Source organism: Hemicordylus capensis, chromosome 1, assembly GCF_027244095.1.
Source record: "Hemicordylus capensis ecotype Gifberg chromosome 1, rHemCap1.1.pri, whole genome shotgun sequence".
Classification (NCBI taxonomy): Eukaryota; Metazoa; Chordata; class Lepidosauria; order Squamata; family Cordylidae; genus Hemicordylus; species Hemicordylus capensis.
The window spans coordinates 205,164,172-205,179,387 of NC_069657.1; the positions used below are offsets into that span (position 1 = coordinate 205,164,172).

At 44.5% G+C, this 15,216-nt stretch overlaps 1 protein-coding gene across 5 annotated transcripts in view; it reads right to left on the minus strand.

Annotated features, from left to right (window-relative positions):
- NCKAP1 (NCK associated protein 1) overlaps window positions 1-15,216 on the minus strand; it is a 94,591-nt gene that overhangs the window by 52,877 nt on the left and 26,498 nt on the right. For 3 of the 5 annotated variants that reach the window (XM_053270175.1, XM_053270157.1, XM_053270194.1), the window contains 5 exons: window positions 10,497-10,589; window positions 10,155-10,211; window positions 8,645-8,787; window positions 8,463-8,553; window positions 7,604-7,741 (listed from right to left, as the gene is read on the minus strand). In XM_053270175.1, the coding sequence (XP_053126150.1) occupies window positions 7,604-7,741; window positions 8,463-8,553; window positions 8,645-8,787; window positions 10,155-10,211; window positions 10,497-10,589 (522 nt within the window). The remainder of the gene's footprint in view (window positions 1-7,603; window positions 7,742-8,462; window positions 8,554-8,644; window positions 8,788-10,154; window positions 10,212-10,496; window positions 10,590-15,216) is intronic. The other 2 variants (XM_053270185.1, XM_053270167.1) reach the window with 1 other exon arrangement.

The window sequence follows — 15,216 nt, forward strand, 5'->3', positions numbered from 1 at the left end:
TGTCAAACAAGGTTGATGAAACAACAGCATCTATTAGAATTCTAAAATAAAAGCATTCTTCTAGGCAGAAGGCAATGTATGGCTGCTCTAGGCCTCAAGAAACATTTAAAGTCCTCTTTCTAAGTTTCTCTGTCTCTCTAAATACATTAACTGCTGCTGATCCTTTGTATGGGCACACCCTGAAATGGCATGGCCACAATGCAGGATCAAAGTTAGACAGTTCCAACTCTGGGAGTCAGGACAGCTTAACTGTGGTGCAGCTTTTTGGTTGTAACAATAACTGGACAATTAGTGTTACAATCTAGTAGACTGATGAGGTGCACAGAAAATAGTCTTGTCAGTAATCAAATTTGGTGGTAGTTTTTTTAAACCCACCCCCGTTACCCACTCTGACTTTGTGGCACGCTTCCCAAATTGTGTTTAACTGATTCATGCTTAAATGATTCATGCCATGAAAGAGCACTGAGAGGAAGAAATGACACAGTTGCCACAGTAGCTGCATATGTGGAAATGTCAATTCTCACAAATGGCATTTCCTTGTAAGAGCTCTAATGGGGATCCCACATGTTCCCTAGATGCTCATATAGAAGCCACAATAGAGGGGAACCAGCTTCACATTAATACTGAACACCTGATGCTAAATAATTGTCTACTTTGTATGTTCAAAAAGGTATTTCTAAAAAATCAGTGGAACTAATCAGTGGATAAAATGTAACCTCTCTCTCCTGTCCACTGAACAAAGTTATGTATAGCTTCAAATCTAAGAACCACAGGTTCTGAAAGTTAAGTTTCAAGACTATCTAGAAGGTTGGCAGGCTTTGGGTCATGTTCATGACTCAAGCCAGCTTGTTTAATTGTCTCAACTAGCCCAGACAGTTAACAGTACATTTTAAAAATTCATTTTTATAACACAAAAAAACAGGTTGCTTACCTGTAACTGATGATCTGGTAGAGATCCGTCGATATCCATAAGAATGGGTTCTGCGCCTGCGCAGGAACCACACGGTAGCCATGCCTGAGCTCGTCGAAGCGTCTAAGCCACGCCCCACACTGCTGCGTGCTATTTAAGGCGCGGCTAAGGCGCATAGTCCCTCAGTTCTTGGACGACCGCCGCAGAGGACGATCATCTATCAGGTGAGTTCATCCATGACACAGGACAGAAGATCCGAAGAGGAGAAGCCACACACCAGTACGCACAGAGACGTAGCACTACTGCAGAGGGGAAGGTCGGGAGGGTCTTATGGATATCGACGGATCTCTACCAGATCATCAGTTACAGGTAAGCAACCTGTTTATCTGGTTCGAGATCCGTCGATGCCCATAAGAATGGGTGTTTAGCAAGCTCCAATAGGAGGAGGGAGCAGTAGTGGCTAATGTAACACCTGTTTTAATACACTTCTCCCGAAGGTAGCCTCCGCAGCAGAGCGTACGTCTATGGCGTAGTGTTTTATAAACGGGGATTCTGAAGACCAGGTAGCAGCTTTGCAGATGTCCCCAAATGAGACCCCGGAAAGGTGAGCAGCAGAGGAAGCCTGAGCCCTGATGGAGTGGGCTTTAATGGCCTCAGGAGGTGATTTATCCTGTAGACGATAAGTTAGCAGAATGAGTTCCACCAGCCATCCGGACAATCTTTGCCTGGAGATAGGAGAACCTTTGTTCGGTCCCGTATAGGATATGAATAGACGAGAGGAAAGTCTAAAGGGTTTCGTGCGATCCATGTAGTATAGGAGGGCACGACGCACATCCATAGCATGTAATGATTTTTCCAAGGCAGAGGAAGGGTTCCTGAAGAAAGTAGGTAAGATGATATCCTGGTTTAAGTGGAAGTTAGAAACAACTTTTGGTAGAAACGCCGGATCGAGGCGCATGCGGACTTTGGGTGAAAAACTGTGTAAGGCGAGTCAACTCTAAGAGCGGTCAGTTCACTAACACGTCTTGCTGATGTGACTGCAATCAGGAAGGCTGTCTTCCAGGAAAGTAGTTTGAGGGAGGACGTGGCCATGGGTTCAAACGGAGCCTGAGTCAGTGAAGACAGGACCAACGATAGGCTCCATGGTTCTACCGGCATCTTGACTGCAGGATATACTCGAGACAGGCCTTTCAGGAAGGCTTTACTTAGTGGATGTGAGAACAACGTACTTCCATCGTGTCCAGGATGGTATGCGGATAAGGCAGCCAAGTGGACCTTCAGGGACACGTTAGCAAGACCCTTGGTCTTCAAAGATGTAAGGTATCGTAGAACTTCACGGATTGAAGCTCGCCGAGGGAGAAATCCCTTGGTGCGTGCATAAGACCTAAAACGGTTCCATTTGTGTTTGTAGTTTTGGCGCGTAGATTCCTTACGCTGATTGAGCAGAATGTGAGTTAACAGATTATCCTCCATACAGTCAGATGAAGGGTTTGAATGTCTGGATGCAGAACGAGACCTCCGTCCTGAGTGAGGAGATCTTGATAATAAGGCAGGTGCTTGTAGCAGTTCTTTGCCAGTCTGCGTACTTGAGGAAACCAAGGTTGTCTTGGCCACCAAGGAGTTACTAGGATGCAGTTGGTCGGGTTGGAAAGAAGGCGGGCTACCACCCTGGGTATTAACGGCAGGGGGGGGGGAACATGTATGGCGTCTCCAGAGACCAATCCAACTGAAAGGCATCCCCCAGTGAAAGATTGTCGTGGCCTGCTCTTGAACAGAAGCGGTCGCATTTCGCATTTTCCAAACAAGCGAACAGATCCACAGAGGGCCTCATCCACTGGTTGAAGAAAGGAGTTATCACGTCTGTCCTGATTTCCCATTCGTGCTGGCGGTCCTGCAAGAAGACCCTGCTGAGGTCGTCTGCCAGAGTGTTGTCCAGACCCTTGATATGTACAGCCAGGGGATAGATGCGGTGTAGAATACACCAGTGCCACATTTGTACACTGAGAGCACACAGACTGCGGGAGACAGTTCCTCCTTGTCGATTTATATAGGCTTGAGCAGTTGTGTTGTCCAGGTGGATTTGGACAACCTTCCCTCGAAGTACTGGCAGGAAGGACTGCAAGGCCTGGAAGACAGCCAGAAGCTCGAGGAAATTGATGTGCAGCTTGGACCGTTGGAGGGACCATTTCCCTTGAATCTTGTGGCTGCCGCAATGGGCTCCCCACCCTTGGAGAGAGGCATCTGTGGCCATCCACACCGAAGGGGTAGGAGACTGGAAGGGCACTCCTTCGAGTAAGTTCCTGTGGTTTGTCCACCAGGTGAGTGATTGAAGGACTTCTGATGGAAGTAGAAGGCGTCTCGATTGATTGTCTCTGATAGGGTGAAAAACTGAAAGAAACCAGAGCTGAAGTTTCCTCATTTTGAGTCTGGCAAAGAAGATCACCGTATTGCAGGATGCCATCAGACCCAATAGGCGTTGAATCACCCTGGCCGGTTGTAGAGGACGTTCTTGAATTTGGAAGATAAGATTCTGGATGCAGGTGAATCTGTCTGCCGGGAGGAACGCCCTTTGTTGCGCCGTGTCTAGGAGTGCTCCTATATAGGAGAGTACGGGTGTCGGCGTCAGGTGCGATTTCTTCCAATTTATTTGGATACCCAAGTCGTGGAGCAGGTTCACTACATAATGGACGTGCGAAACTAACTCGTTTTCGTCCCTTGCAGACAGGAACCAATCGTCCAGGTACGGATAGATTGACACACCCCTGGTCCTTAGATGTGCGATCACCACAGCCATACATTTCGTAAAGACCCTTGGGGCGGTGGACAATCCGAAGGGCAATACATTGTATTGAAACACTCTGTCGCCGACAGTGAATCGCAGGTATTTGCGATGACATGGACGTATATTGATATGAAAATAGGCGTCCTTGAGATCCAACGTCGCAAGCCACTTTTCCCCCTGAAGCAGCGGGAGGATCTGTTGCAACGTCATCATACGGAACTTTTTGGTGTGGATAAATTTGTTCAGGCGTCGGAGGTCCATGATGGGGCGGAGACCCCCATCCCGTTTCGGGATCTGAAAGTATGTTGAATAGAACCCCCCTTGCCTGTCTGCCCATGACACCGGGGCGATAGCCCCTTTCTCCAGAAGCTCCCTCACTTCCTGAAGCAGCGGCTCCGAGGCCGGAGTGAGTCTCATCCCTGTAAAACGTGGAAGAGTCCTGAATTCGATCGCATAGCCAGAGGATACTATTTTTAGGACCCACCGGTCCGATGTTATATGGTGCCACGCAGGGGCATGGCCTGCCAGCCTGATTAAGGGCTGGAACGGAAGGATGGAGAGATCCGTCAAGGCAGATGGAGGTGCCCCTGCTGGCGGGAAAGGGGGGGATATGCGGAGAGAGGAGGCGGGCAGGTGTCAATGGGCGAACCAAAATTTCAAAGACGCTTTTGGGCATCTTGCGTCTTCGGTCGCTGGGATTGAGGAGTCTTCTTTCTCTGATAGAACTGGCGGCGTTGGTAAGAGGAGTAGGGCTTCCTAAAGTCACGTCTATCTTGAGGTTTGTAAGAAGATCGGAATCTACCGTAGTTGTTCCAGTATGAAGACGACGACGTAGAGGTAGAGGTAGAAGGATGAGAGGCAAAGGTTTTTGCAGTGAATTTAGATTTTTTAAGCTGCTCCATCGTAGAATCAGTTGTTTCACTGAAGAGACCAGTGCCGTCGAAGGGCAAGCCTTCTATCTTTTCTCTCATGTCCATCTGGAGGCTGGTAGATCTCAGCCAAGCATGTCTTCTTAATGTTATTGCTGCAGTCATTGCTCGCGACTCACTCTCAGCCAAATGTTTGGCAATACTGAGCTGTCTGCGCGTTAAGTCTCCGGAGTTCTCCAGGGTTTGGCGGAACTTCTTCTTAAAGTCTTCAAAGGAGAGGCAGTCTATATCATTTTCTAAATCTTCCCACAGGCCGTGCGAATATTTAGCAGTGCATGCTGCATAATTTGCCACCTTGATGGAAAGGCAGGAAGTCGAATATATCTTTCTTCCTAGTAAGTCAAGTTTCCTGCCCTCTCTGTCTGGAGGCACAGTGAATCTCTTGCCAGATTTAGATGCCGCTGCGCAATCGATCACCAATGAATTAGGTGCCGGGTGTTTAAGGAGATAGCCGTTATCTTTGTCCTGAATTCTGTAGAGGTTTTCTAGTTTTTTTTGAGGTCGGGGTAGAGGTATGGAGTACATCCCAAGCACATTTAGCCGCCCTTGTAATTACAGGTAACATTGGTAGGGCTACTGGAGCAGTTGATTGTATTTTCAACATGAAATTATACACAGGGTCATCAATAGTGGCCAGCTGGGAACGGACATCCAAGCCCAGCGCATCGGCCATGGCCCGAATTTGCTTGTGGTACGCTTTCATTTCATCGTTTGGAGAAACGTAGGTCACCGGGGCCACGTCAGTCGGAGGTTCGACAATAGAACCAGCGTCTTCCGGATCAGATTCGAAATCAGAAGATCCATAATGTTCTGAGGGAGAGGCAGGTGGCGGTTGGTCACCCTCATCGCGATGACGGGCAGTTTGAGTAGCAGCAGTAGTCAGAAGCGGCAGTAGATTCGCTTGTGTGGACGTAGACGCAAACTGGATTAACGACGTCTGTGTGGCACGGTGGATCACTGCGAAATGGTGTGTTTGAGTGGACACTGTCCCAAAGGTGGTGAAGGGGTGAGAAGGTGTAACCGGTCTCCAGGGCAGGTTCGTCTCATCTCTATAAGGACCAGCTGGAGAAGAGACTCCCAATGAAGGGTGGCGGTACCCACAAGAATGCCAAGGTGTCTGAGGTAAACGGCTGGAGGATGAAGAAGCAGGAGGTCGTGACGAAGGAGCTGTCACTTCTTGAGCATCTAAGCCAATTGACGGGAAACCAGTGAATGTCGAGCGGCCGCTCGATGTCGAGTCCAAAAGTGATAAAAGCGACCGGGTTGCAGCTGGTAAAGATTCCTCAGCTTCAGCATCGACCACCTGGAACGGTGGTATCGGCGCTCGATACCGAGGAGTGACTTGAGTTGAAGTCGAGAGGACTGGAGTGTGCAATGCTGAGGGAACAAGTATCGAAGCTTGTGGTGTCGAAGGCGAAGCAGAAGATGCCAAAGGCGTAGGAGCTGGAGAAAGACTCCTTGCTGTCGGCATCGAAGGCTGTGAAGAGTGAGGAAGGACCAAATCTTGTTCGACGTCGCATGAGGTCGATGCATGTGCAGAGACAGTCTCGGCGGATCGCTCGGCGTCGATTACTATCGATGTCGACGTGTCCGAAATGGGAAGCTGGAGAGCCGGGGCATCAATATCGATGACCATCGATGCCGAGGGAGTCGGCAATACCTGTGGGACCATCGTATGCGTCGAGGAGTCGGTCGATGTCGATGTCAAAGGTCTCGGCGTACTAACCGGTATCAATGGTTGAGCCGAGGAGGGAGACGGCGTATGGCCCCGTGGGCTCTCCCGGGTTCTCTGACGTTTAGAACCACTCGGAGTGGAGACATCTTCGCGTCGATGTTTGGAAGCCTTGTCACGTTCCTTAGAGTGACGGGAGGACTTCGAGGTGAAAGAGGAATTCTTCGATGAAGACCGTACCGACACCGAGCCTTTCTCTGATGTCGAGGGGCTTTTCGACATCGACACAGTTTTGGCGGGAACCGCATCAGAAGGTTTACGCGCAGTCGACGTCGATGAGAGTTTCGGCGTTTTCGGTGTCGGAGTGGCACGCGCGGTAGACGTCGAAGGTCGAGGTGTGCCAGGTGTAGAAGGGCTCAGAACATTATCATAAATTGCCGCACGAAGGCGAAGAGCCCGATTCTTTCGTGTCTGTTTTGAAAAGGACAGACAGATTTTACAGGAGGAGACGTTATGCTCCTCACCAAGGCACAAAAGGCAGAGGTCGTGGAGGTCTTTAGAAGGCAACTTAGCCCTGCAACCCTCGCACCATTTAAACGATTTCTTTCCGTCAGCCATAGTCAGTGGTCAAAGCCGTTCCGCGTCCGCTCACCAGAAGTCACCAAGAAACAGTCCGAGTCAAAGCCAGAGAATCACCGTATGCCGTTCCGTAGTCAGAGTCAACGAAGTCCAAAATTCCAGTCCGTGGTCAAGAGGATAGATAGGATGAACGAAAGAGGTACTATGTACGACGAAGAGGCACAGACCGCAGGTCCAAGACACAAGGCGGTCGGAAAAGAACTGAGGGACTACGCGCCTTAGCCGCGCCTTAAATAGCACGCAGCAGCGTGGGACGTGGCTTAGACGCTTCGACGAGCTCAGGCATGGCTACCGTGTGGTTCCTGCGCAGGCGCAGAACCCATTCTTATGGGCATCGACGGATCTCGAACCAGATCTTAATTTTTTAGGTATTAGCTAAGAGATCTAGATGAAGGTGCGCACTAGAGTATCATCTTAATGTGCAGTTTGTAAAGTAGTCACAGAAATACAAAATATATAGATAAAATCAAGAGTTTGGGAAAACAGACACTCAAAATAATAATCTAGTCTGAGATTTTTTTCCTCCAACACCCTTACTACTAAAACACTGTGAATATTTATTTTTTATTTCTCTGTGTAAACCACCCTGAGCCATTTTTGGAGGGGTGGTATAGAAATCAAATCAAATCAAAAAATAAATATTACAAAATTAAAGAAAGAAAATGCCATACTGTGTCAGACTGTGCAGGATTAAGCATTGTGCTAGGGGCACTGATGAGGCTCAAGAGTTGTGCATTTCTCCACTGGTCAGCTGAGAGGTTTCGTCGAGGATAGACCATCTGGAGTGATATTAGGGCATCTGAAAGAGCCTAGAACATAAATAATTTGATAGTGAATACAGATATATTGTTGACAAACAACTGTCTATTAATCACAATAAATACAATTTCGCTAAGCAGTGAAAGAAAACGTTTACCTATTTACACAAATGTACGAAGTGAAAAGCCACCTAATGGTGCAGCGGAGAAATGACTTGATTATAAAGCCAGGGGTTGCCAGTTCGAATCCACCTATATTGGGCAGCAGCGATATATGCTGAAAGGCAGCATCTCATACTGCACAGGAGGAAGCAATGGTAACCCCCTCCTGTATTCTACCAAAGACAACCACAGGGCTCTGTGGTCGCCAGGAGTCGAAACTGGCTCAACAGCACAACTCTACTTTACTAAGTGAACAATCAGTTCTTTTATGCCCACACAGAAGGAGAAAGATGTTGACAAGTGTATTTCAAGCTTTTGGCTGACATACTGCACAATGTTATATGAACGTTTGTGCAGTTGTGCTAGAGCACTGCTGCATTAAATGCAAGAATTGCGTGAACACAATTGCACAACTGACAGCCTTGCAAATAATGGAGGTGTCCACACAATTCTTAAGTTTAATGCAACAATGCTTTTGTGCAACTGTGAAAGTGTTACACTGCAGTGCACATGTAACACTGTGAAGTATATAATTAGTCTAGATTTTTAAAAAACAGTTACACACACACACACTCTATCTTCAGCAAAATAATGGAAAAATCACACATACTTTACTATGCGGTACAAATTCCTCCATCATCTTCTTCATAGGATTCTCATAATCCACAATCATCTGGCCAAGACGTGGATACTCCCGATCACTGAAGAAAGCAACAAATGTGATTAAGAAAAGGGTGCTTTGCAACACTGTCCCCATTCCCAAAAGACTACCAGTGTATCAGGTAATTTTACCTTGCCCCATGAGTCATCTCATGAGCATAGTTGTATAATCCTATGATTGCCTTCCGTTCTTCAATCCGAGACAGCAATATCATTAGCGTTGTGTAGGTTATAATTAAATCTAGGTAGTTCTTTGTTAAATCAAAATTTACAGTCTAGGGGGGAAAATGAAGAGAGCTTACATAGTGAATGTTTTTAAAGCATGTTTATGGTAGTTTCAACTGAGTGATCAAATCAATGTCAAATATTAAACACCTGTTCTAACAGATCATTCTATCATTTTCAAGTCCTTATCCTTCCTACATTTTATTCACATGATGCATCTTGTGCAAGTTAAAAGTTACTAAATCACATTTCAAACGTATGGCAGCATCTTAAACAACTTGTTACCTACTTCTGCTATACCATATTCTAAATGACATGAAAATGTACAGCAGGTCAAATTATTTTTTCAGAACTTCCCATATATAGCGCTGGCACATACAAAAAGGGCCTGATCTCATCATTACAACTGATGGATTCAAAGCAAGCTAGAGGATCATTTAATCCACTCCGGCAATGCCTGGCCATTCCATCCCACAATCAGGGAACAAATTAGTACCAGCATTAGTTGTGGTGAAGGCTAACCAGGATTCCTATCCAGCTTCATAACCTGGAGCTAGAGTAAGCATTAGCCTCTGGTAACGCTGCTTCTGATGTATCCCTTAACTGCAAGAAGGTGGAATTCCATGCAGAGAAAAGCAAGCAAGTCTGTGGTCTTCTTGCGATGCTTAACTGAGGCAAGACAGCCTTGTAAATAAGCTCACAAAAATTAGTACCCTGCAGAAATTTTTACAAGCCTGCTTATGGACAGAATTTGAAATATTTGACTATATTTGCTTAGGATGGGGGAGGTCAATTTGATGTTATGGAGAAGGGACAAACAAGGGGCATGACCCACCCCGATGTCTTAGGAATTTCAGGGAGGGGGTGCTTGATGAAGTTGGTGGCGATTGTAGGGGGCTTTTTTTCCTTTAACTGTTTCGTGCTATGTCTCTATAACAGCAGTAACTTTTAGCAGTGCTTGAAGCATTGATAATCTTCTCAATGGCCAGCTCCCACAAGTCACCTTTCCCTCCTCCCTAGAATGCACCAGGAAAGAACACTGCAGTACGACGGTAGGTAATTTCCAGCTTAAAAAGAAAGAAAGAAATCCACCAAGTGTTGGCTGCTGGGAGCATTATCAGAGCTTTAAGCACTGCTGAAGGCTCTAGTGCTCACAGAGGTAAGGCATTAACAAGTTAAAGGAAAAAGCCACACTGCTGCCATTTGTCCACCAACAAACAAAAAACAAACTTTATACTCACTTGGACCAGGCAAGCACTGAAATACAAGGCTGGGTTAAGATATGTGGCATTTTATGTCTGCATCAGCCTTAGTCTAATCTAAGCAAAAGGGGTCCAGATTATTTGTGCAGGTAGCTCTTTTTATCCTAGTTCAAGTTTTAATCACTTGGGAGAAGAAAATTCAAACACAAACTTACAATATCAAAGAAGACTTGACAAACATCAATAGTGTTCAGCAGTTCACAGACATGGTCCTTTGAAACAAAAAAGAAAAAGGGGAAATCTAAATGCTTTCTGGAATTATCTGACAATTATTTTCTGATTTTTTAAAAAAGCTGCCAACAACAATACAAATTTTACAAAAATACATAGGTTTATGTTATGACATTACTTAGAGTAGAGAGCAGCTAATTTTGAAAACTTTAACAACTGTGATAAAAGGCTTTCCATTTCAGTATTAATCTGCACTTTATAGGAATGCCTTGTGACATTCAAGCAAGCCCTGCAAGAACAGCCGTTGTGTACTTTCAGTTCTTTACCTTAAATTCCATAACATCAACAAATGTGAAGTAATATAAAGCCAGGTTCTTCAGAATCTCAGATTTCTCTTTCTGGAGCTGAGCAAGCTGTTGCTGTAAATTAAGCACACACATATACCATACAGTATTTGGCAGCAAGTGCATAGTTTTAAGAAAACTAAAGAACACTGCATATTTGCAAGAAGCAGGTGAATGAATCTGATTATCCATAAAAATCTTATTATCATCAGCTCACTACACACCAAGGACCTCATGTTTTTGTGTTAAAAACAAACCAGCCACCAACCACACAGGCCATGGTCCTTCTCCACTCAAGCACAATGAAGTTCTGCCTCCCTCCCATTCATGCAAGCTCATACTGTAGCAGCTGGCCATTGCCCAGAACTCCCCATTTTCCTTCCAGAAGCCCCCTCTTCGAGAAGGAGAACTAGATGGGGAAACAAAGCCAGCCAGTCTCAAGTTGCCGGCAATGATCAGCACACTACAAAGTGCATGACTGCCTGCATGAGATAGGAAGTGTGAGAGAGAAGAGAGGGCCCCATCAGGCCCTATGCATTCCTTCCATACTCACCAGGAGGGATCGTGCTCATATCTAGCAACTAACGTTACCTCTAATTAGCACTAGCTACCAGCTAGTTAGTACATATTAGTACCAAAGATGTTACTTAGAAGCTCTAGAGACAAAATTAGAAAAGGTTAAGGAAGTATTGATTATACAAGTTGTTAGCCAAAGCAAAACCGTTTGAGCACAAATTAGCATGATGAAAATAAGGACAGATTTCTTGAGGTGGGAAAAGAGGTGACAGCAGAGTTTACAGATTTTACTACAGAAAAACAATACGCTTTTAAATTCAGAACTTACCAAAAAGAATATCCAGGCAAAGCCACGTTAAGCATGCAAAATAAAATGTAGATACAAACATAAAATACAGTAACGGTTCTTTAACCAGTCCGATATAACACAATATACATTAACACACAAGCAACAAAAGAAACAAAGATGAGAAAGAAGCAAGAGGCTAGCATGTTAGACACTGGGGAGGAAATGGAAGAGGAAAAAGGTAAGTGAATATAAAAGTAGATTTTCACACCATATTTTTCAGCAATGCTCAAGTGTGTTTTCCTGAAAAGTGCATACTAACCAGCACAAGGGTGGGGGAGTGATTAACTATTCAAAGAGTAGCAGAGAGACATGTGAAGAAACAGAACATCAACTTTTGATGTTATTAGTAGCAATAATACAATGTTTTAGCGCTTTTCAATGTTTTACAGCATTAAGTTTGTGCTCACAACTGTGTGAGCCACAATGCATTTCATAAACAATATCACGCCCTTCTACTCCACATTAACCCCACCCCCCTTTTAAAAAAAAAAGACTCTTCAGTTCCAAACTGGCTACTGCTACTACTATGAATACTTTACATACTACATACTCAATATCTGAATGTTACTTGGGCCAAGAAGCACTTTTCAGAGTGTAGTGGTGATTCCCATATATTTAGCAGGGAAGAAGCAGCTGTCCCTATTCAATCCAGCATAACAACCCCGCTAGTGGCTATGTCTCCCTTGTGTTTCTTTTTAGACTGTGAGCACTTTTGGGACATCATCCACACTGAATCAAATCACCACCAGAAAGTACAAAACAACACTGAAGTGCAACTGACTCTAGAGATCATGGAATACAACATAACATAGCATAAGTTATGTTAGATAAACTGCCTAAAACTGTCTGCTGCTGGAAAGCTCCATAAGCTGAATTGCTATGATATACCACAGGACGTTGAAAAAGATTCTAGGATGTTACAGGGGAAGTGTACAAGTACGGGGATATTGAAAACTGTACAATTTTTGAGGGAAGTGAAAAGTGATTTGGACAAGGTAGGGAGAATGTTAAAGTAAGTATGAGAGGGTCTATATGAATCCCCCATCCATGCACATATGGTAGCAGCATAAAACCTGCTAACTGGGCAAAGAGGCCCCTTTCAAAGTGGTGCTTCTCTTTAGACTGAGCAAGGGGAGAGCAACTGGCGCTATTCAATCCCAGCACTATGTCCCTCTAGTGGTTGTTGCTGGTTTCTACCTTCTATTTTAAAGACTGTGAGCCCTTTGGGGAAAAGGAACCATCTTTTATTCCTCTTCCACTTTGAGAACTTTTATATTGAAAAGCACTATATAAATAGTAGTAGTGATATAATTTTCCCACAGGAATTATTTGCCTTTCACATAGTCAAGGGCTGCTCAACTTTGGCCCCAATGTTCCCTCTAAGGCATGCACATGCTCACAAGTTTTTTGATGTCCACTCGGTTAATTTTGGATCCCGCTCAGATTGGATCGGGAAGGCCCCACTTGGGCAATGTGTGCATACACTGCCTTAATACTGCCACCCAAAACAAAACTCATTCTGCACAGAGATGACTCATTCTGCACAGAGATGATAAAAATGAGAGAACACACTGGCCCTCCTGCAGATGTTGGACTACAATTCCCATAATCCCTGACTATTGACTGCTGTGGCTGAGGATTATGGGAGTTGTAGTCCAAAAACAGCTGTGGGACCGAAGTTGAGCAGTAGGGATGTGCACGGAACCGACTGGCCCGGTTCGGTTCAAGGTCGGTCTGGCCTCGAACCCAACCGGGCCAGTTCAGTCCGGCAACCCCTCAAACACTCCCCTGGTTCAGTCCGGTCCAGGGGGGTTCGTGGACTGAAAATTATTTTTTAAAAATTATTTTATTTTATTTTGTTAACTTGTACTCCCCTCGGGGGAGTTCCTGGAGGCAGCCGGGGGGGGGGGGATGTGCGCAGGAGCCCAGCCCCAAACACGGCCGCGCGGGCAAAGGCCGAAAACGGGCTGAAGAGCACCTGAACCGGGCGAGGGGGTGATTTAGAAGGCCGGTGGGGTGAGGGGGAGCCTCCATGGACCCACACCCCGCTGCCTCAAGGAACTCCCCCAAGGGGAGTACAAGGTTAAAAAAAATTTTTAAAAAGAATTTTCAGTCCACGAACACCCCAAACGGGGTGTGTGTGTGTGTGTGTGTGTGTGTGTTTCCTGTCCAGGTCCAGACCAAACCGGGGGGTAGGGGTCGGTTTGACGAATAGCCAAACACTCAGAACTGAACCCCCGAACCTGTTTGCACATCCCTATTGAACAGCCCTGACATAGTCACTTGCTTCCATAAAATGCAAAGTAACTTTACTATTATATATACTTCTTATAGTGCAATCATACAAGCATTGTTTTAATGTTGTTTTTAAAATACTGTTAAAAAAAATTGCTGTGTTTTATATTTCTTGTTTTTGTTTTTAACTAATGTTTTACCTTTGTTTTTATCTGGTTGTAAACCGCCCAGACACTTAGGTTTTGGGTGGTATAAAAATGTTAAATAAATAAATTGTGAATCTTAAAAATATCAATAGTACAATTGTGGGGAAATGCACATAAAAATGGAAAATCCAATGAGTATGCACAGAGAGGGCTTTTACTGCTTTTTAATATGATCGTTAAGATAAAACAAGTAACCAACCCACATTATTGAGAATGAACCTTCAATTGCAATTGCCTGGCTGGCCCATTCTTTACTGGTTTACACTTAATGCTGAAACCCTCTCACATTCCCTTCCACTGTGTGTGGTCACTGCTAATCTGGATTAAAATAAAGGCTGATGTGCTCATAAGATTACTTTGAGGCCCCTAGTTGAAAATAAAAGCCCACCGGTACACATTTTTTATCTACCTTAATTTTATGAACTAAAGACCAGTTGTGTTAAGAACTAATCAACCTGAACTGAGCAATCTCATGAATACATCCTTAGTATGGAACTTTGTATAATATGAAAGAAACTTCTGACACTTAGTTATTAAAACCAGTAAAAGGAGAAATTCTAACATTATCAATTTTCAATTCCAAGATACAGGCAGCTATAAGGATCTCTAAGAGAAAAGGTTAGATGGGCATTATTTCAGCAAAGCAATGTAACTGGTAAATTTGTGACATGGTTTTAATTGACAGAAGTTATTTTTCAACCTAACAGCCATATCTTTTCTACATTCCCCAATGCACACTTGAAAGATCACTAGTAAATACCAGAAATAAGTGAATTCAAATGTAAGTAAGCAGATATTCACCTACAACTTTCCTGAATTAATAAATTGTATCCTAAGATTTCCTTTCTCCAGAAAGAAAGGTTCAGTGGAAGGAAGCTTTAGGATACAACCAGTGTTGCCAATTGCTGCCAATCCTTACATGCTCAATCTTAAAACTGCTTAAAAGAACCGCCTGAATATACGTAAACACCATTCTACACTACTTGTAATAATTTTTGGAATCAACTGCACAACTTACAATATCTGCCATAGTCAGACCTCTCTCTCACCTTCTGGAAATTTTATCTGGTTAGATACATAGACAAGGCCAATCATGCTTTTTTCCTTCAGCATAGAGTTTTGGAGCACAGATAAACTATGCGGTCAAGAGGAGCTTTTCTGGTATACCACCCTACACCTCCATATTGCAAGGCACCCTGCTTTTAAAACGGAGAGCAGTTTCAAAAACTGCTTGGGAATCATGGGTCAGTTATTCAACATCAAGAATTAGGACTGAAATCTCTGTCAAATTTGACTGCAGTCAAATATTCCATGAAATCAAGAATGATCTGTATAAGTGAAAACCTCTCTTTTCTGATTGATTTATGACATCTCCTGCCAATAACAGCAGGAATGA